At 46.6% G+C, this 23,943-nt stretch overlaps 1 protein-coding gene across 1 annotated transcript in view; it reads left to right on the top strand.

Annotated features, from left to right (window-relative positions):
- Nucleotides 1–23,943, top strand: part of DNAH11 (dynein axonemal heavy chain 11) — a 3,435,931-nt gene that overhangs the window by 3,328,028 nt on the left and 83,960 nt on the right. Inside the window, exon 78 of the mRNA XM_086939827.1 lies at nucleotides 13,964–14,206. Within this exon, the coding sequence (XP_086795953.1) occupies nucleotides 13,964–14,206 (243 nt within the window). The remainder of the gene's footprint in view (nucleotides 1–13,963; nucleotides 14,207–23,943) is intronic.

Here is a 23,943-nt window from a genome sequence, read left to right as displayed (position 1 = left end):
GATGAAATAATAGATAAACAAGCACTGTCCTCGAATGGGGGAGAATCTCCAAGTCGCACTCTTGTTTACATTTTCAATAATGTTCACACAAAGTACTTCTGAAAGTTTTAAATGATTTTTATTCTCAATTTTTGGGTTTCTTCTCTTCTTCATAAAATACTACTTTCTTCAGTAACATTCTTGTGTTTACACAATAATATTAAATTCTGCCCAATGCATTTCGGGCTATGCCCTTCGTCAGGGGGTTGTTCTGAAATCATAGAATTAAGCATTCAGCATAATACTGGTTTTTAAGTGTAGTTGCACATAATCACACCAAAAAATCAAGGTGAAGTAGTGAATATAATCTGATTTCTACTGTAGGTGTGGGTAACGTGAAAAGAGTAAATATGCTTGGTAATACCAGTTGGTAATAAAGTGAATAAAGGTGCATCTTCATGATGATACCCAAGAACAGTATGTTAGTTATAAGCAAGTAAAAAATGCTAGAAATTGGATGGTTTCAGAGATAATAGTATTGTATTGTATTGTATGGCACATTTATAGAGCGCAACTGTCACCCCACGGGTATCCTGGCGCTGTGATCCTCAATGGCCTGAGCACAATATTATAGTGGCAGCTGTAATTACAATGTCCTTGGGAAAAGATGAGTTTTTAGTCCCTTTTTAAAAGAGGATAAGTCACCCATATTTCTAGGAGACAATGGCAGCGCGTTCCACAGCCTTGATGCCGTATAGCTGAAAGAACGACCACCCATTCGCATCCTCAGGATCTTAGGAACTACCACCAGGTAGGCTGAGGCAGAACAAAGGGATCTAGTAAGTATGTACCAGGAGAACAATTCCTGCAGGGAGATCGGCCCCTGACCATGGAGGGCCCGCAAGACCAAGCAAAGGGCTTTAAAGTCGACACGTTGGGAGACTGGCAACCAATGAAGATCCGTAAGTGCTGCCGAGGAAGAATCAGTTCAGAAAAGGGGGTGGTGATGGACAGAGTATCTGAATTAAGCAGAACACTCCTACCCAGTCCAAAGATCAGGGCTTGATCCATCACCGTTTTTTAGCTCACTGCACCATCCCAGCTCAGAACCTGGCTACATGCAAATTAGTCTGTCCCTGGCCCAGTGCATCATGGGAACAGGGCAGACCAAACTACCAAGCCAATTCTTATACTGGGAAGGAAACAAGCTTCCAGGGACCGGTTTCTGGCATTTCAGCCGGCTTCGGCCCGGCTTTCTTGAATCCTGATGGTGCAGTGAGCAAGGGACTCACATCTGAGTATACCCCTCTACGCTTATGGTGGACAAAACGATTCAGAAAAGGGGGTGGTGATGGACAGAGTATCTGAATTAAGCAGAACACTCCTACCCAGTCCAAAGATCAGGGCTTGATCCATCACCGTTTTTTAGCTCACTGCACCATCCCAGCTCAGAACCTGGCTACATGCAAATTAGTCTGTCCCTGGCCCAGTGCATCATGGGAACAGGGCAGACCAAACTACCAAGCCAATTCTTATACTGGGAAGGAAACAAGCTTCCGGGGACCGGTTTCTGGCATTTCAGCCGTCTTCGTCCCGGCTTGCTTGAATCCTGATGGTGCAGTGAGCAAGGGACTCACATCTGAGTATACCCTTCCACGCTTATGGTGGACAAAATGATTCAGAAAAGGGGGTGGTGATGGACAGAGTATCTGAATTAAGCAGAACACTCCTACCCAGTCCAAAGATCAGGGCTTGATCCATCACCGTTTTTTAGCTCACTGCACCATCCCAGCTCAGAACCTGGCTACATGCAAATTAGTCTGTCCCTGGCCCAGTGCATCATGGGAACAGGGCAGACCAAACTACCAAGCCAATTCTTATATTGGGAAGGAAACAAGCTTTCGGGGACCGGTTTCTGGCATTTCAGCCGTCTTCGGCCTGGCTTGCTTGAATCCTGATGGTGCAGTGAGCAAGGGACTCACATTTGAGTATACCCTTCCACGCTTATGGTGGACAAAACGATTCAGAAAAGGGGGTGGTGATGGACAGAGTATCTGAATTAAGCAGAACACTCCTACCCAGTCCAAAGATCAGGGCTTGATCCAACACTGATTTTTAGCTCACTGCACCATCCCAGCTCAGAACCTGGCTACATGCAAATTAGTCTGTCCCTGGCCCAGTGCATCATGGGAACAGGGCAGACCAAACTACCAAGCCAATTCTTATACTGGGAAGGAAACAAGCTTCCGGGGACCGGTTTCTGGCATTTCAGCCGTCTTCGGCCCGGCTTGCTTGATTCCTGATGGTGCAGTGAGCAAGGGACTCACATCTGAGTATACCCTTCCACGCTTTTGGTGGACAAAACAATTCAGAAAAGGGAGTGGTGATGGACAGAGTATCTGAATTAAGCAGAACACTCCTACCCAGTCCAAAGATCAGGGCTTGATCCATCACCGTTTTTTAGCTCACTGCACCATCCCAGCTCAGAACCTGGCTACAAGCAAATTAGTCTGTCCCTGGCCCAGTGCATCATGGGAACAGGGCAGACCAAACTACCAAGCCAATTCTTATACTGGGAAGGAAACAAGCTTCCGGGGACCGGTTTCTGGCATTTCAGCCGTCTTCGGCCCGGCTTGCTTGAATCCTGATGGTGCAGTGAGCAAGGGACTCACATCTGAGTATACCCTTCCACGCTTATGGTGGACAAAACGATTCAGAAAAGGGGGTGGTAATGGACAGAGTATCTGAATTAAGCAGAACACTTCTACCCAGTCCAAAGATCAGGGCTTGATCCATCACCGATTTTTAGCTCACTGCACCATCCCAGCTCAGAACCTGGCTACATGCAAATTAGTCTGTCCCTGGCCCAGTGCATCATGGGAACAGGGCAGACCAAACTACCAAGCCAATTCTTATACTGGGAAGGAAACAAGCTTCCAGGGACCGGTTTCTGGCATTTCAGCCGTCTTCGGCCCGGCTTGCTTGAATCCTGATGGTGCAGTGAGCAAGGGACTCACATCTGAGTATACCCTTTCACGCTTATGGTGGACAAAACGATTCAGAAAAGGGGGTGGTGATGGTACAGTGAGCAAGGGACTCACATCTGAGTATACCCTTCCATGCTTATGGTGGACAAAACGATTCATCACCACCCCCTTTTCTGAATCGTTTTTGGCCACTATAGGTGTGGCAGGGTATACTTAGGTTCTGAGCTGGGATTATGCAGTGAGATAAATAACGGTGATGGATCAAGCCCTGATCTTTGGACTGGGTAAGAGTGGTCTGCTTAATTCAGACACTCTGTTCATCACCACCCCCCTTTTCTGAATCGTTTTTGGCCACTATAGGTGTGGCAGGGTATACTCAGACATGAGTCCCTTTCTCACTGCACCATCAGGATTCAAGCAAGCCGGGCCGAAGACGGCTGAAATGCCAGAAACCGGTCCCCATTAGCTTGTCTCCTTTCTTGTGAAGAATTGGCTTAGTAGTTTAGTCTGCCCTGTTCCCATGATGCACTGGGCCAGGGACAGACTGATTTGCATATAGCCAGGTTCTGAGCTGGGATGGTGCAGTGAGATAAACAATGGTGATGGATCAAGCCCTGATCTTTGGACTGGGTAAGAGTGGTCTGCTTAATTCAGACACTCTGTTCATCACCACCCCCTTTTCTGAATCGTTTTTGGCCACTATAGTTGTGGCAGGGTATACTCAGACATGAGTCCCTTTCTCACTGCACCATCAGGTTTCAAGCAAGCCGGGCCGAAGACGGCTGAAATGCCAGAAACCGGTCCCCGGTACCTTGTCTCCTTTCTGGTGAAGAATTGGCTTGGTAGTTTAGTCTGCCCTGTTCCCCTGATGCACTGGGCCAGGGACAGACTGATTTGCATATAGCCAGGTTCTGAGCTGGGATGGTGCAGTGAGATAAATAACGGTGATGGATCAAGCCCTGATATTTGGACTGGGTAAGAGTGGTCTGCTTAATTCAGACACTCTGTTCATCACCACCCCCTTTTCTGAATCGTTTTTGGCCACTATAGTTGTGGCAGGGTATACTCAGACATGAGTCCCTTTCTCACTGCACCATCAGGTTTCAAGCAAGCCGGGCCGAAGACGGCTGAAATGCCAGAAACCGGTCCCCGGTACCTTGTCTCCTTTCTGGTGAAGAATTGGCTTGGTAGTTTAGTCTGCCCTGTTCCCATGATGCACTGGGCCAGGGACAGACTGATTTGCATATAGCCAGGTTCTGAGCTGGGATGGTGCAGTGAGATAAATAATGGTGATGGATCAAGCCCTGATCTTTGGACTGGGTAAGAGTGGTCTGCTTAATTCAGACACTCTGTTCATCACCACCCCCTTTTCTGAATCGTTTTTGGCCACTATAGGTGTGGCAGGGTATACTCAGACATGAGTCCCTTTCTCACTGCACCATCAGGATTCAAGCAAGCCGGGCCGAAGACGGCTGAAATGCCAGAAACCGGTCCCCGGTAGCATGTCTCCTTTCTGGTGAAGAATTGGCTTGGTAGTTTAGTCTGCCCTGTTCCCATGATGCACTGGGCCAGGGACAGACTGATTTGCATATAGCCAGGTTCTGAGCTGGGATGGTGCAGTGAGATAAATAATGGTGATGGATCAAGCCCTGATCTTTGGACTGGGTAAGAGTGGTCTGCTTAATTCAGACACTCTGTTCATCACCACCCCCTTTTCTGAATCGTTTTTGGCCACTATAGTTGTGGCAGGGTATACTCAGACATGAGTCCCTTTCTCACTGCACCATCAGGTTTCAAGCAAGCCGGGCCGAAGACGGCTGAAATGCCAGAAACTGGTCCCCGGTACCTTGTCTCCTTTCTGGTGAAGAATTGGCTTGGTAGTTTAGTCTGCCCTGTTCCCCTGATGCACTGGGCCAGGGACAGACTGATTTGCATATAGCCAGGTTCTGAGCTGGGATGGTGCAGTGAGATAAATAACGGTGATGGATCAAGCCCTGATATTTGAACTGGGTAAGAGTGGTCTGCTTAATTCAGACACTCTGTTCATCACCACCCCCTTTTCTGAATCGTTTTTGGCCACTATAGTTGTGGCAGGGTATACTCAGACATGAGTCCCTTTCTCACTGCACCATCAGGTTTCAAGCAAGCCGGGCCGAAGACGGCTGAAATGCCAGAAACCGGTCCCCGGTACCTTGTCTCCTTTCTGGTGAAGAATTGGCTTGGTAGTTTAGTCTGCCCTGTTCCCATGATGCACTGGGCCAGGGACAGACTGATTTGCATATAGCCAGGTTCTGAGCTGGGATGGTGCAGTGAGATAAATAATGGTGATGGATCAAGCCCTGATCTTTGGACTGGGTAAGAGTGGTCTGCTTAATTCAGACACTCTGTTCATCAACACCCCCTTTTCTGAATCGTTTTTGGCCACTATAGGTGTGGCAGGGTATACTCAGACATGAGTCCCTTTCTTACTGCACCATCAGGATTCAAGCAAGCCGGGCCGAAGACGGCTGAAATGCCAGAAACCGGTCCCCGGTAGCTTGTCTCCTTTCTGGTGAAGAATTGGCTTGGTAGTTTAGTCTGCCCTGTTCCCATGATGCACTGGGCCAGGGACAGACTGATTTGCATATAGCCAAGTTCTGAGCTGGGATGGTGCAGTGAGATAAATAACAGTGATGGATCAAGCCCTAATCTTTGGACTGGGTAAGAGTGGTCTGCCTAATTCAGACACTCTGTTCATCACCACCCCCTTTTCTGAATCGTTTTTGGCCACTATAGTTGTGGCAGGGTATACTCAGACATGAGTCCCTTTCTCACTGCACCATCAGGTTTCAAGCAAGCCGGGCCGAAGACGGCTGAAATGCCAGAAACCGGTCCCCATTAGCTTGTCTCCTTTCTTGTGAAGAATTGGCTTAGTAGTTTAGTCTGCCCTGTTCCCATGATGCACTGGGCCAGGGACAGACTGATTTGCATATAGCCAGGTTCTGAGCTGTGATGGTGCAGTGAGATAAATAATGGTGATGGATCAAGCCCTGATCTTTGGACTGGGTAAGAGTGGTCTGCTTAATTCAGACACTCTGTTCATCACCACCCCCTTTTCTGAATCGTTTTTGGCCACTATAGTTGTGGCAGGGTATACTCAGACATGAGTCCCTTTCTCACTGCACCATCAGGTTTCAAGCAAGCCGGGCCGAAGACGGCTGAAATGCCAGAAACCGGTCCCCGGTACCTTGTCTCCTTTCTGGTGAAGAATTGGCTTGGTAGTTTAGTCTGCCCTGTTCCCCTGATGCACTGGGCCAGGGACAGACTGATTTGCATATAGCCAGGTTCTGAGCTGGGATGGTGCAGTGAGATAAATAACGGTGATGGATCAAGCCCTGATATTTGGACTGGGTAAGAGTGGTCTGCTTAATTCAGACACTCTGTTCATCACCACCCCCTTTTCTGAATCGTTTTTGGCCACTATAGTTGTGGCAGGGTATACTCAGACATGAGTCCCTTTCTCACTGCACCATCAGGTTTCAAGCAAGCCGGGCCGAAGACGGCTGAAATGCCAGAAACCGGTCCCCGGTACCTTGTCTCCTTTCTGGTGAAGAATTGGCTTGGTAGTTTAGTCTGCCCTGTTCCCATGATGCACTGGGCCAGGGACAGACTGATTTGCATATAGCCAAGTTCTGAGCTGGGATGGTGCAGTGAGATAAATAACAGTGATGGATCAAGCCCTGATCTTTGGACTGGGTAAGAGTGGTCTGCTTAATTCAGACACTCTGTTCATCACCACCCCCTTTTCTGAATCGAGGAAGAATCAGAGCGCCGACGAGAGAGTGCCAGCTTGGCGGCAGAATTCTGCACCCGCTGCAGTTTGCCCAACAAGGTTATGGGTGCCCCCAGAAGTAGTGCGTTGCAGTAGTCAAGTCTGCTTAAGATGATACTTCGCACTACTTCTGGTCTGGCATTGGCCAGACCAGAAGTAGTGCGTTAAGTAAGGTTGTGCAATGGTGAGTGAAAGACTGATGAATAATATTCAGTGATATCATGCATGATATGAACCGCAATGATGCGAAGTGAAGTGAAACGATGGAAGTCATAAAATGACTGAACAAAGTGTTGATGCTGGAGTGAACAACAAAGTGCTTTGCAAAGCAAAAGATGGCTTACAAAATTGTACCTTACATGCGGGATGAACCTGGGTGAATACACGTCAGGTCAAATGAGACGGAACAAAAGTCATCCCGCTTAGTTAAGAAACTGTTAAAAAAAGATTCATTAGATGAAAAATTATGAGTGTTCAACGAGTGTGAAAATCGTGCTGTACCAACGTGCAAAACAAAAGTAACAAAACGTACGAAACTTCAGACGCTACCTTATTTTCGTATGGCGTGTGAAGAAAACTGTAGACCTGTGAATATAAATGTAACTTAATCACAGGAAACCTACAAGTATAGCGATCGTGAGTTACGTTTATAAGTAGTGTATTACCTTAGGGCAGAGGTCTTCAAACTTTTTGATGCCGAGACCCCCTTGTAAAACCTTTTTAGGCGTAAGGACCCCCTTCCGACAAAAGTTTCTAGAAACTGGTACTCCTCATCATCATCAACAACTATCGACAACCATAAATGCGCCTGTTAGACCTCATCACATACATCCATCCATCATTCGTCCACCCACACTTTCACACATCCATCCATCCATCCTTCATCCATCCACCCTTTCATCCTTCCAACCATCTATCCTTCACCTATTCACCTTTTCATCGTTCCATCCATACATTAATCCTTCATCCATCCACCCTTTCATCCTTCCATCCATACAGCCATCCTTCATCCACCCACCCTTTCATCTATCCATCCATTCACCCATCATTCATCCACCCACCTTTTCACACATCCATCATCCATCATTCTTCCATGCAATTTTCTATCCATCCATACATCCATCCTTCATCCATCTACCTTTTCATCAATCCATCCATACATACATCCTTCATTCATCCACCCTTTTGTCCATCCACCCTTCATCCATCCTTTCATCCATCCATCCATTCAGCATTCATCCACCCACCTTTTCACACATCCATCCATCCTTCATACATGCAACCTTTTATCCATCCATACATCCATCCTTCATCCATCCACCCGTTCATCCTTCCATCCATCTATCCTTCACCCGTTCACCCTTTCATCCTTTCATCCATACATTAATCCTTCATCCATCCACCCTTTCATTCTTCCATCTATACAGCCATCCTTCATCCACCCACCCTTTCATCTATCCATCCATTCACCCATCATTCATCCACCCACCTTTTCACACATCCATCCATCCATCATTCATCCATGCAACCTTTTATCCATCCATACATCCATCCATCCTTCATCCATCTACCTTTTCATCAATCCATCCATACATACATCCTTCATTCATCCACCCTTTTGTTCATCCATCCTTCATCCACCCTTTCATCCATCCATCCATTCAGCATTCATCCACCCACCTTTTTACACATCCATCCATCCTTCAAACATGCAACCTTTTATCCATCCATACATCCATCCTTCATCCATCCACCCTTTCATCCTTCCATCCATCTATCCTTCACCCGTTCACCCTTTCATCCTTCCATCCATACATTAATCCTTCATCTATCCACCCTTTCATCCTTCCATCCAGACAGCCATCCTTCATCCACCCACCCTTTCATCTATCCATCCATTCACCCATCATTCATCCACCCACCTTTTCACACATCCATCCATCCATCCATCATTTATCCATGCAACCTTTTATCCATCCATACATCCATCCTTCATCCATCTACCTTTTCATCAATCCATCCATACATTCATCCACCCATCCATCCTTCATCCATCCGCCCTTTCATCCTTAAATCCATCCATCCTCCGTCCACCCTTTCATCCTTCCATCCGTCCATCCACCCTTTCATCCATAAATGTATCCTTCATCCATCCACCCTTTCATCCATCCATCCATCATTCATCCACCCATCTTTTCTGTGTCTCTCTCATGGGGGTTGGTCAGTATCTCTGTGTCGTCTTCCTTCTTCTTCCTCTCTCATGGGAGGGTATCTCTGTGCCTCCCTGCTGGGGGCGGGGGGGTGGGTGGCAGACAGTCTGTTCACTATCAGGCATATTTCTCCCGCACAGGCACCAGGCACCAGGTATGAGGGCTCGTGGGACTTCAACCAATGAGGACCTTTCACGTGCTTTACTGGCGGGACCCACAGCTCTAGGCGCGCAACGCCCTTTGAACTCAAAGGGCTACAGCCTCCTCCCCCAGCCACCCCACCCCACCCCTCCCAACCCCTTGTGTATGTGAGCCCCGCTGAAACAGCTTCACTGGACACACACAAAGCCACGCCCAAGTACTTCACAGGTCTTTAAAAAACATTTTACTTGTTAATGAGTCTTTGATTTTTTTCATCCCTCGGTGTATATTAGGCTTCCGCCGTGAGCACCCTTAATCAGCCCGGCGCCACTAAGGCAAACTGACAGAATCTGTTCTGCGACCCCCTTCCCAGGACTCCACGACCCCCCTGGGGGTCGGGCCCAACAGATTGAAGACCTCTGCCTTGGGGTGAAAAGGATAATTCCCGTGATCACCTCCGTCGTGTCATGAGTTAGTTAGCCGGAGCGCCATGTTACACTGGGTCTGACCCGGAAGTTCCTGATCATGTGCCCGAACTGGGAGGGTGATAGTGATGGACATGGTAAATAGACTGCTGTGTAAAACCCAGGTTAATGTAAACAGTGACGTAAAGCTTGAAGTGCTTCGTATGAACATTATTGAAAATTTAAACAAGTTGCAATTTGGAGACGCTCTCCCATTCGGGGACAGCGCTTGTTTATCTACTAGTCTCCGACACTCCACTGGTAAAACAATGTACCTGAACCAAAGAATCACTGACCATCGGGTCCTCCAAGGGATCACCTAAAAATAGATGGCCCAGTTGGTACAAGTCAATATAACAAGTTTTTTAAGGAGTGAACACATGCACTTGAGCACTTGTTAGCAGTAGTAAAGTGCTCAGAGTCCTAAGGCCAGCAAAAACGAGATCAGAAACAAAAATGGAGGAGGAAGGCAAAAACGTATGGGGGAGGGTGACTGGTCTAACATGAAAACTTTTGGACGGAAGACAACCTTAACTTGGGCTGACGGGTCTAACAGTTGCCATGTGTTTCCCTGATGGCCTTCGAGTTAATCGATGCACAGCCTCCACAGGTCATGGAGTTGTGTCCCGACACCAAAGGCATGCATGGTGAGGATCCGTCTTAGACCTCTTTTTGGGACAGTCCCTACAGGGTTTAAAATATGTCATCTGTCGGGATGAAGTCCCTTGAACACTGAAAAAATATTTTGGGGTAAAGGTCTCTGAGAGATGGGATGCAGCTCTGGATGTGCATCTAGTGGCATTTCTTTCTGAAAGGAGCTGACGTCGACATGCAGCAATGATGCCTATAAAAGCCCTGCATGTCAATTCTGGAGCGAACGGCATCAGTGCAGCGACCCACAGCGCCAACTTCTGACGCGCACATGTAATACGGAAACGTTTCCGAACCCAGTCTGACTAGGGTGACCAACCGTCCGTAAATTTCACGGACAGTCCGTAATTTCGGTCGTCTGTCCGTTGTCCGTGAAGGATTCTTTAACGGACGCCATTTGTCCGTAATTTTAACCGGGCACGGTCGCACATCCCTAAAGCAGGCACAGCTTCCACTCACCTCCCTTCTTGACATGACGCATTCAGGGCTGTTTGCATCTGAATAGATGCCCCTGCTCTTGAAGCTGCAGCCCCCACCCCTCACACCTCCAACCCTTGATGAGCTGTTAAGAGGTGCTTGAAGGTGGCTGAGAGAGAGGGGCTGCAGCTTCAGGAGCAGGGGGCATCTATTGAGATGCAAACAGCCCTGAATGCGTCTTGTATCTGCAATTTGTGTGAGACATTCCCTTTCTGCCCAGGGCCCCAAACATCTTACAACCAGTCTGGATTACACCGAGGCAGCAGTGGTTCTCATCACAGCACAGAGCTTAATAACTGTCACTAAATTGTAAACAAACCTCGATTCTTCAAACATGCAGTCTTTCATGTAATAAAATAAAGAAATGGCACAATCGCACCACACTGATTAACAAAGTAAGGAGGACAATCAGTTAAATCAGTTCTCTCGGAGTATCTCCTTTAAGTACTGTACATCAAAGTAACATTTTGGAAAGAGAGACTGACTTCTCATTGTCTTGTCCAGGAGAGGGTGAGGAGCCCTACCCCACCCTGGAAGAGACCAAGATGATACTAGGATACTGCATGCCCACCCTGGTGGATCCTGGTCCCCCTCCTTCCCATCCCCCTCCCCCAGTGATGGCTCCAGTCACTCTCCCCCCCCCCCCCCCCCCCCCACCTGTGGTGGATCCTGTCTCTGCCCTGGGTGGGTTCTGTCCCAGTCCAGGAATGGCTTCTGCAGCTCAAAAAGGCTCAGCACAAAATGAATATGAAAAGGTGGGCGAGTGAGTAAGTGAAGGGATGGGTGGATGGCTGGATGAATTAGTGAAAGGGTGCATGGATGAATGAAAGATTGAATAGATGGATAATAAAAGAGGATGGATGGATTGATGAGTGAGTGGTGGAAGGATGGAAGGGAGAAAAGGTAAATAGCTGGATGTATGGGTGGAAGGGTAGCTGGATGGGTAAAAGGGTGGATGGATGAGTGAAAGGATGGATGAGTTAAAAGGTGGATGAGTGAGTGGGTGGGTGGGTGGATGGATGAGTGAAATGATGGATGGATTGATGAATTGATAAGTGCAAGGGTGAATGGATGGACAGATGAGTGAAAGGGTGGATGTAAGGATGGATGAGTGAGTGAAAGGGAGGGTAGATGGACTAAAGGATGAATAGATGAGTGAAGGAGTAAAAGGATAAATGGATGAGAGAAAGGATGGATGAGTGATAGGGTCAATGGATGGATTCATGAGTGGATGAGTAGATGGATGGGTGGGTGGATGGATGGATGGAAGGAAGGATTGCTAAGTGAAAGGGACGATGGAGAGAGAAAGGGAGGATGGTGGATGACTGAAAGGGTGGATGGGTGGAAGGATGAGTGAGTGAGTGGGTGGATGGATGAGTAAGAGAAAGGATGGCTGGATGGGTGAAAGGGTAAATGGCTGGATGGATGAGTGAATGGATGGATGGGTAGAAGAGTGGATGGATGAGTGTACAGATGGCTAGGATGAAAGGGTGGATGGATGGATAAAGGATGGATGAAGGGATGGATGAGTGAAAGGATAGATGGAAGGATACATGATGGATAGGTTTGCAAATGGTTGAATATGTTTGGATATGGCTGGGCTTACTTATATACCTTTGTGCGACCTCTGATGTGTCTGTAAAACTTATCCAATTCTCCTGAAGTTTTGTCCTGAATTTTGACCTCCTGTCCTGAATTTGTGTCCTGAATTTTGACCCTTTGTCCTGAATTTTTACACTCACCGTCCTGAATTTGCACCAATGCCAGTTGGTCACCCTAAGTCTGACACCTGGGTAATATTCAAAAGGAGAGGAATCTGTGGCTAGAAGTCTATAGCAGAATTATATTGCTTGAATAAGCTTTGAACAGACCGGCAGCACTTTGCATTTGTTCCCGTGCCCTCCTTTACATTTCGCTTTGAGTGGTGCAGTAAAACAGATAGAAGATATAGGCCTGAATGGAATTTTAACAAATCTTACATATTTCCAGTATTTCAAATTACAGGAAATGTCTTTAAATCTTTTATAACATTTCACACACCAAAAGTCTAACAAGATACTAGCTGGAGAATGGTTTGCACAGATTATGTCTTGGTGGAATATGCCGCTCATCCCCCCATGCCATTACCCCGCATGTTGTTACAACCCGGTCGTTACAATGACCAAGTTGTAACAACGCATTCCATTACCCCCCAAGTTGTAACAACGACTTGCGGAGGGGGGCGCTGGATGTTGAAATAGTAAAATTTACTATTCCAACTCCAGTCTGTGCGGACTGTAGGGAAGGTGTTGGGTTTTAAATCCAACACCGTCTCGCCCCGCAAGTAGTTGTAATGACTTGCGGGGTAATGGTATGCGTTGTCACAACATTGTCGTTGTTACGACCCCGTTGTAACAGCATGCGATGTTACGGATGCGGGGTGACGGCTGTTTACCGTCTTGTTGAGAGGCAGTTAATGCTCCAACCAGCCTCATGCGCTCTCCACATTTTGTTCTGAAAGGAAATTCAATTAAATGTTCATGGATTTTCATGAAAAAAACTTGCAGTTTCACGGAGCCCTCGAAAACTGAGCATTTCATCACTGCAAATTGTGTATAGGCCAGTAACATAAATGTTGCAGAATATCGAGTTTCAAGGCTATTTTCCCCAAACCAAATCCAGATAATTCTTTATTTCTGAATGTTGCTACTTGTAAAAAAAAAAAAAAAATGTCCTCCACATATATCAATCAGAGTGAACAAGCTGATCTATGTGTTGCTCGGGTACATCATGTATGTGAGGTAATTCAAAACGTTCGAGGCGTTCCAATTAACACAGTCTAAAGAGCGTAAGGAAGGAAAGGTCAGATTTGGGTCGTGGTCACATACATCCGGGTTCCTGATTTAGCCTCTTTGGTCATTTATTTATTTCAATATGTTTTCAAAATATAATTCCTGCAACATTCATGTAGAATATTGCCAAATCAAAGACCGTTTGCAGCAAGACGACGAACTGAGCAGGAAGGCCAAACTTCTTTGTAACTCTCCACTGTCTCTTCCGAAATGGTAGCAATAAATAACTATTAGTATTTAATGACGGTAGTGTACTTTCTAATTGTGTTGCACAAGGACTGGTATTTTAGATGCAATGCTTCCAGTGGAATGTCCAATGCTATATGGACTTTGTGTTGGATAATGACTGGTATTTTAAGAGTACTTGGAAACTTTTGTAACCTACCCTTGCCTCCTTTCTTTGTCGTTCAAGTTTGAAAATGACCTTATGCTGGCCCCAGGATTTCCTGCCCCGTCTAACATGGATTATACGGGTTACCACAAATATGTAGATGAAATGCTTCTAGAGGAAAGTCCAATGCTGTATGGACTTCATCCCAATGCAGAGATTGAGTTCCTGACAGTGACTTCAGAGAATCTTTTCAGAACTCTATTGGAAATGCAGCCCAGAGATGCCTTTATTGGGGAAGGAACAGGACAGTCAGTAGAAGAGAAGGTAAGCCTTATGTGAACAATGACATACTGTCTCTTAAGTAGCATTTCCTCGATGTTTATAACAAAGCTATATAGAAAACACTGGTCCTATTCGAATCTAAATGTAACTGATAACTACACTGTCAGAAGAACTCCATTCAAATGGGCACGGGGGTACTGGGACCAACCGTGGGGGTTGAGGTCTTTCACTCCTGAGTTGTAGCATGGGTCGAGCATTCCAAGCCTTCTCTGGGGGAGGTGGACACAGGGGGTGAATACAGGCTCACAACTCGTAATACAGGCAGCAGCAGCAATAAGTGATTGCCCAGTCAATTACTTGCTTTTATTAAGAAAGGAGTATTTATAATTGTCCACAAGGTAAAATATGACATTCACAAACGATACACACAATCCACTGAGGTCAGGGCTCTAGTGTTTCATAGGTGGATCCCTGAGTTCTGCTACCCTCAAGCTAGTGGTATTGGTTCCTCCCAAGGATGGCCGGGTGACAATCCTGGTACTGGTCAGGCCCACTAGGGTTACAACAGCGGCCTCGTCCCTCCTTTGATGATTTCGATCAGACCATGCTTCTTGCTTGGTCCTGGTGGCCCCATCTCACATAGTGGGTCGCCATTCCTCTTCTGTGCACTGGCTCCGGCCCGATCGGCAAAGCAACAGTCTTCACAACCGTCCTATCTGGCATCTATGGTTGCAGACTTGTTAATAAACACAGGCTATGGCCTGATCAGCAGAGGAGCAATCCTCACAGTGGCCCCATCTGGCATACAGTGTCACCAACTTGTTTCCAAACATGGGACACAGCCCGATTGCCATGGCAGCAATCTTTACGACGGCCCCACCTGACATATGGGGTCCCCAACTTAACACTGCACACAGTGAACGACCCAATTGGTGTACCAGCTGTCTCCTCACACCTTGCTTCGGGGATCCACTCACCAGGATTCCCCCATTGGACCTTGCTCCCTCTGACACTCTCTTCTTCCTCACAGGACACACTGGTCTTGGCAAGCAGGCAGGCACTGGTGCTTCAGGGCAAGTGGTCTTGGATTTCCCGGGTCATGCTACCTCACCCACCTGGGAGACTAGCAGGCCTTGACCCCCCAGTCCTGTTCATAGGCATAGCTTCTTCTCCTCACACAGCCCCACTGGCTGCATGACAGTTCGCAATTATTTGAGTCTTAAGTTCCTCTTCCTATAGTCCATTTCCAGACACCAAATGTGATTTAGAGTCTGAGGTTTTAAGTTTATGTTTGGTTTCTGCTTCTTTTTGAAGTACCTCTCCTGTTCTCTCATCCTTTGGAAAGCAGGCTGTCATGGCAGATGTGGCTCCAAATATGACAGCTTCACTACACAGGCCATGGAAGTGACTAGAGGTTCACACCTGGATGTCAACCACAGTGATATGTATTGCAAATTGCTACACCAGGGTCTCTGCCCTACTCTTTATGAGTCTCCTATCAACCCCATCTCCTTCCTGAGATCTGCCCAGACTACTTCCCAGTAACCTCTCTGCGAATCAAAGAGCACTCTTTGAAGTGTACTGGAGAGCCTGTGTGTTCCACCTAGCTTACAGGAATGCAGTAATACACAAATCTGGCTGAGGAAATTCCTCTACCTCCCCTCTCATGTTTCTCCATTTAGCTCTGGTTCTCCCTAAATGGAACCCAGAGTCTTCCATGGATTGTGCACTTCACAGGCACACATAAACCCCTTACATGCATATAGCATACATGCACAGCACTACATCCTTATGTATTGTACCATTCACAGGCACACATACACCCACCACATACTACTACACGTACTGCACAGTACGGTATTATCCCTCTATTGTACCATTTATTGGCGTACATAACACCCAGTACATTTATGTCACACACGCACTGTGCAGCACTACAAATGACAACAATGTAGATCAAAGGTGAGTTGAGCACACAGCAGCGGATCTTTAAGTTAGTGAGCCTGTATACCTCAGTCCAGTGACTCAGGTACAGAAAGTGCCTGTTCACTTCTACTGATCACTACACAGTATGCTATTACCGTTGCATTGGTGATGCTTAACTCCTGGCTAATGACAATAGCCTTTCACCACTATGAAGGTAGTGCTTTGGCCACACCTTCCTGTCCAAAAAGATGGCAATCTGTGAGACAGGCCAATGTCATGGTGCGCACACATGTTACGTGTTCACCCATTACAACAAAAATCAGTATTAGGGATCCTGACATCTATACTGTTTGGCACACATGTCTGGGGTGCATGTCCATCTCCATGCAAAGGACGTTTTTGTCCTAACACACACCTAAAGAAATACGTTTTAGCTACAGCTACAAAAGTCAGCTCCAAATACAGCACTGAGACTGTACCAGACAGCGGCAGTCATACTACAATTACAGTTATCAATTACCGTATTGGACTTATCAACACATCAATTTTTCCTCTCACTCAAAAAGCTACATTTATGAAGCATTTCTGTGCTGATTTGGGTACAAATCAGCAGTGATATATGCTTGATCGAGTCATAAGAACTGCTTTATTTAATTTAACGCTTGGAGCCGCCCTAATATTTGCATGAACACAGCTCGTTCTGTTCTGCTCTACTTACTGGATGGACATATCGACTCTCCCGTCATATTTTATCAAGGTCACTGCATATGCACATATTAGCCAGATTTGTGGGCTCCCTTGAGTTTCTGAAAATGCTGCCTCTAATATTGTTAAACTACACAGGTATGGGTTTTAGCCCCTTACACCAAATGGTGATTCTTGGCATTTGCATGGTATACCCTCGTCATAGGTAATTGATTGGTCTTTACATATATGTTTGTTCTAAAGCAGTGAGTTTTAACCTTTTTACTTCAGTGGATTCCCAATGAACCTTTACTGTAATGTAACCTGGGGACCCACACTGCATCCTTTTTTGGAATCTGGGGACCCCCACTGAGTCGTTAATGGAAGCCGAGAACCCAGTCCTTTACCTTTTTTGATGATCCGAACCCAAAAACAATACACACAAAAATACAGAAACATTCATCCAACAAATACACAAAATATTTAATATTTTATTTAATTCACACACAAATATTTAACATTTCTAAATTTGGATTTTAATAAGAAGATTGTAGCTTCCATAAATTCAATTGAGGCCACTCGTCATCATCCATACTGTTCTGTTTGATGCACCTGCACTGCTTCCACTATTAAATCTGAGGATACTAGTTTAATTGGTAGCCTCCAGTTCAGATTCCTACACATTTTAATATTTTCAATTGTCCATTTTGCTTCTGAATTTATACTATACTAGCAGCCCATCCCGACGTTGCCCGGGAGCAATTAGGCTTCAGGGCCCCCTCCCGCCCTGCTTTTGTAACCTGCAGACGTCACTTTTTACTCCTGTAATTTACTTTGCTTCAGGGCCCCCGCCCGCCCCACTTTTGTAACCTGCACACGTCACTTTTTCCTCGTGCACACGTTATCCACCCCCTTCCCTCCACTCCACCCAAGGGACGCAGTTTAAAACCCCTCTGGCTACCCATCACTTTTCCCTCCTTTTCCTCCTGTAATGCACCGTTTTTCTGACATTTGTAGTGCACCGTTTGCGTCCTCTTTCTTGTCCTCAGGCTTCCCCGACCGCCGCCCGCCCGTCCCATCCCCCGCCCGGCCCGGCCCGGCCTGTCCCGTCCCCCGCCTGCCCCGATATAAGTGCCCTTACCTCTGCCGGTGCTGCTCCCGCCTGTCCGCTCGCACCACCGCTCCTCCCCTGCGCCATGTCCGCCGCTCCTCCTCCGTCGTTGGTCCTCTGCTCCTGACGTCACTGCTCCTCCCCCGCGCCATGTTCGCTGCTCCTCGGACGCCGCTCCTCCCCTTGCTCCTAACGTGACCACGCACGTCGGGCTGGCGCTACTTTTGAGGGGCTACTTTTTTTTTTAATCTAAAATTTTAAATAACGTTTATTTTTTTAATTTATGTAGCCTATAACCATCTACACACCCTGCTGATTTCAACGGTGTATCGGGTGTGTAGATTGGCGCAGTGGTTCCCGACTTTACCCGCCTCAAAGCCTGAAAGTTTCTGCTTTATTATAGTAGTATAGATCTATCTGTTATTATCATTAATAGCCACAGCACAAGTACCAGTAAGGGTATGGTCGAAACTCCCGGTCAGCGATCTTACACGCAAGCTGACACATACCATCCCGGTGCTTAATAGGGATCCTATAGAGGCAGATGAGGCTTTCTGCGAATGGCTCAGCACAGCCTTAGATGCGGTACTTCCCCTGAAAATAGCCAACAGGAAGACGGGGGGCCCCAAATCCTTATGGTTCACCCCAGAGCTGGGTCTTCTGAGAAAAATTTGTAAAAAGAAAGAACGTGACTGGCGGAAAAACTGGGCAGGAAACTCCAAAGAAGAGTACAGGGCAGCCATGAGAACGTATAAAGTGGCACGCAATGCCACCAAAGCGGCCTACCTTGAAAATAGGATAAAATCATCAGCCAGTTCTTCAAGGGAAACCTATAAAATTCTCAAAGAGCTGCTCAAAGTTCCAGTATCTCCAGAACCCTCAGAGGGGAGTACGGACCGCTGTAACCTTCTGGCCCAGTACTTTGACCAGAAAATTCAAAACATCATAGCCGGCCTCCCCTTGCCCCGTCAGAGCCCGCCCTTAGGGGAGAGCTGTCTGGCCACTGATAGAGTCGTGCTAGACAAGTTTGCCCCGATCACTAGGGAAGCTTTCTGTAAAGAGCTGGCCGCGCAAAAAAGTGGCTCTCCGACGGATCCCATGCCTATGTACATCCTAAAGCAGTTTACGGATGTCATAGCGGGTCCGGCAGTAGATCTACTCAAAGTTTCCTTTGCCGCCGCCAAGGTCCCCCCCAGTTGGAAGCAGGCTATAGTAAAAGCCCTGCTAAAAAAAGCGGGCCTTGACCCCGCCGATTTGTCCAACTTTCGGCCAATCTCCTTACTGCCAGGGATGGGAAAGATCGCTGAGAAATGGGTTAACCGGCAACTCTCGTCCTTTTTGGAATCCAACGAGCTGTTACGGCACACCCAGACTGGCTTTCGGCCCGGTCAGGGCACTGACTCGGCGCTGATCACCATGGTAGAAGAGGGCAGGTGCATCTTAGACTCAGGAGGATCAGCAGCCCTGGTCCTCCTGGATCTGAGCGCGGCATTTGACACGGTGGATCACAAGATCTTGATCCACCGGGTGGAGGAGCTGGGAGTAAGAGGCCTGGCGCTCACCTGGCTAACGTCATTCTTGAGTGATCGAACATATCAAGTGTGCGAGGGCAACAATAGATCAGTGCCCACCCCCCTTCAGTGTGGTGTCCCGCAGGGCTCATCACTGAGCCCTACGCTTTTTAACATCTACATGGCCCCACTGGAGGGGGAGGTCGCACCCTTTGGAGTGAAACTCGCAACGTACGCGGATGACACCCAATTGATTGTTTCGCTCTCGCTCGCAGAAAACCATGGTGAGAAGTTTGCCGCCTGCCTTACCAACATCATGGCATGGATGGCCGACTCAAGACTCAAGCTTAATGCCTCCAAAACCGAGGTGATGTTGCTGGGAAATCTCTGCACCTCCCTCCCCAAATGTATGTGGCCGGCCTGCTTAGGAGATCCTCCGACCCCGAAGGGATCCATAAAAAGTCTTGGCGTCTGGCTTGAACCGGAGCTGTCGATGCACACTCAGGCGAAAAAAACCGCAGGGTGTTGCTATGGGCTGCTCCGCTCAATACGGAAAGTTATGCCCTTACTCCCATTAGACTCCAGGAAATTGCTGGTACAGGGCCTTATTTTGTCAAGACTGGATTATAACAACGCCCTTTTCCTGGCTGCACCGGAATACACCCTGGACGTGCTCCAGAGGGCACAGAATGCAGCCGCAAGACTGCTGACGAATACACCCAGAAGAAAGTCAGCGAAACCGGCCTTGAAAGCACTCCATTGGCTGCCCATAAGAGCGAGAGTGAAATTCAAAGCGCTCTGTACAGTGTTCAGAGTCCTCCAAGGCACAGGCCCTCAGATCCTCAGAGATCTGATCCGCCCTTACAAATCATCACGAACGCTCCTCTCTGGCGAGGAAAACTTGGTAGCTATCCCGAGAGCAAAAAGAGCAAGGGCCGGAGGACGCCGCTTCTCAATAAATGCGGGTCAGCTATGGAACTCCCTCCCAACATCAATGAGGAAAGAACCTAACTTGACCAGATTCCGAAAATCTCTGAAAACGTTCCTTTTCCCCCAGAATGACTAACATCTCTGGATGCGGTTCAGAGGAGGTCTGTCTGTGTGTACACGTAGCGCTGGGACGCTCAAGGGCAGCCATGCGCTTTAGAAATTCTTTTTCATTCATTTCATTTCATTTAATTTTCGAAGCAGTCCCGGATCCCTGGAGTAGGCTTCCTTGACCCCCAGGGGTCCCAGGACCAAAGGCTCAGAACCACTGTTTTGGAGTATGATTGTAATGCCCATGTTCTAGTTTATTGACAAACAAAACGCTCCGAAATATATTTGTGTTGACATTGGCAGCAGGCCTGCAGGTAATATACCCAAACTGTTCATAGCATACAGTAATCATATTGAGGCCACATCGATGCCAAGCATCGCGTTCTAAAAAGTATCACAGATATCCCTAGTGTGTTCAAAATAAAGGTTTCAGGCCTATAACATTCTTAGGTCAATAAAGTCACCTGAAAATGACAGCTTAGTTTCAGGTGGACTCTGGAGGGGAAACAGCCATTACAATATGACTGTTACCATGCATAACCATTACCATGCAGGATTTTACATCTAATATGCCTTTACCACGTATGGCATGAATGGTAAAGGCATATGCACGTTAAATGTTAAGTATTAGGTAAGTATTAAGCATTCATGTATTTGCCTGTGTGTTTGTGTGAGTGTGTATATATATATACATAACATACATATATATATATATACATAAAGTGTATATATATATATATTAGGGACGTTTTTATAAAGGGTTTAGGGTGGGCATTTTAAGGGTTTATGATGGGTATGGGGGTTTGGGTGGCAAGGATGGGTTTAGGGTGGGTATGGGTTTTGGGGTGGTAAGGGCATTTTTAGGGTTAAGACTGGGTACACGTTTTTGTGGTGGGCAGGGTAATTTTAGGCTTTAGGCTGGGTATGATTTTTTGGGTGACAAGGGTAAGTTTGTGGTTTAGGGGTAATGGGTTTTGGGATGGAAAGGGTAATCATAGGGTTAGGGTGGGTATGGTTTTTGGGGTAGTAAGGGTAATTTTAGGGTTTAGGGTTGATATGGGTTTTTGGGTGGCAAGGGTAATTTTTAGGGTTTACAGTGGAAATGGATTTTTGGGTGGCAAGGGTGATTTTAAGGTTTAGGGTGGGTATGGGTTTTAGGGTGGGTATATGTTTTGGGGTGGCAAATGTAATTTTAAGGTTTAGGTTGAGCATGGGTTTTGGGTGGTAAGGGCATTTTTAGAGTTTGTCAGGGTATGGGTTTTGGGGTGGCAATGGTAATTTTAGTGTGGGTATGCGTTTTGGGGTGCTAAGCGTAATTTCAACGTTTAGTGTGAGTACGAATTTTGCGGTGGTAAGGGCATTTTTAGGGCGTGGGTGGGTACGGTAATTTCATGGTTTAGGGTGTGTTTGGGTTTTTGAGTGACAAGTTAATTTTATGGTTTGAGGTTTACAGGGTTTGACATGGAAAGGGTAATTATAGGGTTAGGGTGGGTATGGTTTATGGGATAGGAAGGGTAATTTTAGGGTTTAGGATAGGTATGTGTATTGGGGCAGCAAGGGTAATTTTAGGGTTTAGGGTGGGAAAGGGTTTTGGGGTGGTAAGGGTAATTTTAGGATTTAGGATGGGTTTGGGGGTGGGTGTGGGTTGAGATTGTGTGGGGTTTTAAGAATATATATGTGTGTATTTAACACATATATATACACACACACACACACGTATTTGTGTATATAAATATATATGCATCTATATACATATACATAAAATATATATATATACAAATGCACAAAACAACTGTTTGTGCCAACTGTACATTTTTTCAGCATGCATATGTCTTTACCAAGCATGCTGTTATCACCAAAATTGAAGTATTTTACAGGAAATTATAAACTCTTTATAAATATGTAAAGCGTTTACACTTACCTTTAAAATACATATAATGGCTTGTACAACCTTTACCTCGCATACGCCCTTACCATTCATGCTTTTATAACTAAATTCATCGTAAAGGCATGTTTGGTAAAGGCATGTGCATTGTAAAGGCATGCATGGTAATGGCATTCACTTTGAAATGGCTGGATTATACATCCCTATGGAGATGCCCATTGATAAAGGAATGTGGTTACGTGTGTTGCCTAAAATGTGGTTACGTGTGTTGCCTAAAATGTGGTTACGTGTGTTGCCTAAAATGTGGCACGCTATAATGGCCTATGCTCATCAGGTGCAATATGCAACATGCTGCACTACGTGACTTGCCGCACTGGCCGATTACACACTGGACTGATTTAGAAGGTGAATAGCTTTAGTGGACCAGTGCTCATACCTCAACTATTGCAGTAGCCCACCACATCACAAAGTTCAGATGGATTTGTTGATTCCCAAGCATGGAGATGTTGCAATTTACGAGTAAGATCCAGTATATCGTGAGTCACTTTGGCTTTTCACACATTGGGGGCATTGGGTCTATGTGTGGTAAGCCATTGAGACTCGCCACATATTGGATGAAATACCAACCCCAGTCCTCACAACTGCACAGCAACATGATGTGGCACGAGCAATGTTGCAATGTCCAGGGTATGGTTTGCCATATCCTTGGTGGTGTACAAGCATGCAAACGGTGTGGCAGTCCATACTGCTGCTCCATACACTGGAAAGCTTTGGTAATAATGGGGAAATTGCACCGGTGAACTATCCTCTGGAGACCATTACTCAGAGCTCCGTTCTTTAAGTTTGCATGAGCAATGTTTAGGTAGACTGCACAGATGCTTATGCATGCAGACGTTGCAGCCATCCAATCAGGCCAAGAGCCATCAAATCCTTGTCACTGGCTCTACAGCAACCAAGGAGGAGGAGCAAACAAAACTAAACATTGGTTACTCACAAAAGGCAAGTCGGAACCACTTTCCATGGGAGCCCAGCAGATAAAACATACATCCACAAGGTGCAGTGCAGTTTGTCGCACATTGCACTTTTCCTTCCTACATGTCAGAATACTAGGCCAAACCGGCCCATCTGCACATGCGCAACAAGATAGGGTCGAGTCGCACATTTCCCACAGCAGAATCCTATGATGTACCCTGAATCAGCTGCAAGTCAGGAAAAGCGGGATCACACGGAGGATGAGGCCTATGCCTAAGGGCAGCCTCACACAGGTCTTCCCTGCAACCAACAGACTGGGAAAGAAAAGAAGGACCTTAGGAGTGGCAGCCGCTTTATAGCACGTGGAGTGGGTGGGTGGAGCTTGCAGTCTCAGCTTTCAAACTCTAGTTTTCCTGTCTCAGGAAACGAGGAAGGGATTCGTAGAGGCAATGTAAGCTATAAAATAAATATGTGCAGAACATTGTATGCCAGAGTGCCTTAAGGTTCCCAGAAATTGGCTAGCAAATGAAAAGCTGCATGCTTTCTGAAAGATTTATGATGTGAAACTGTCCAAAGTATCTAGAGTGGGCGGATGTGTGTTACTGCCAAGTAAATTAGTTCAACCATAAAACTATCTAAAATTGGACTAATG

This window comes from Lissotriton vulgaris, chromosome 10, assembly GCF_964263255.1.
Source record: "Lissotriton vulgaris chromosome 10, aLisVul1.2, whole genome shotgun sequence".
In the NCBI taxonomy this organism is placed as follows: Eukaryota; Metazoa; Chordata; class Amphibia; order Caudata; family Salamandridae; genus Lissotriton; species Lissotriton vulgaris.
Note: the sequence above shows the minus strand (reverse complement) of the source record. Positions and strands in the feature narration are given on the sequence as shown.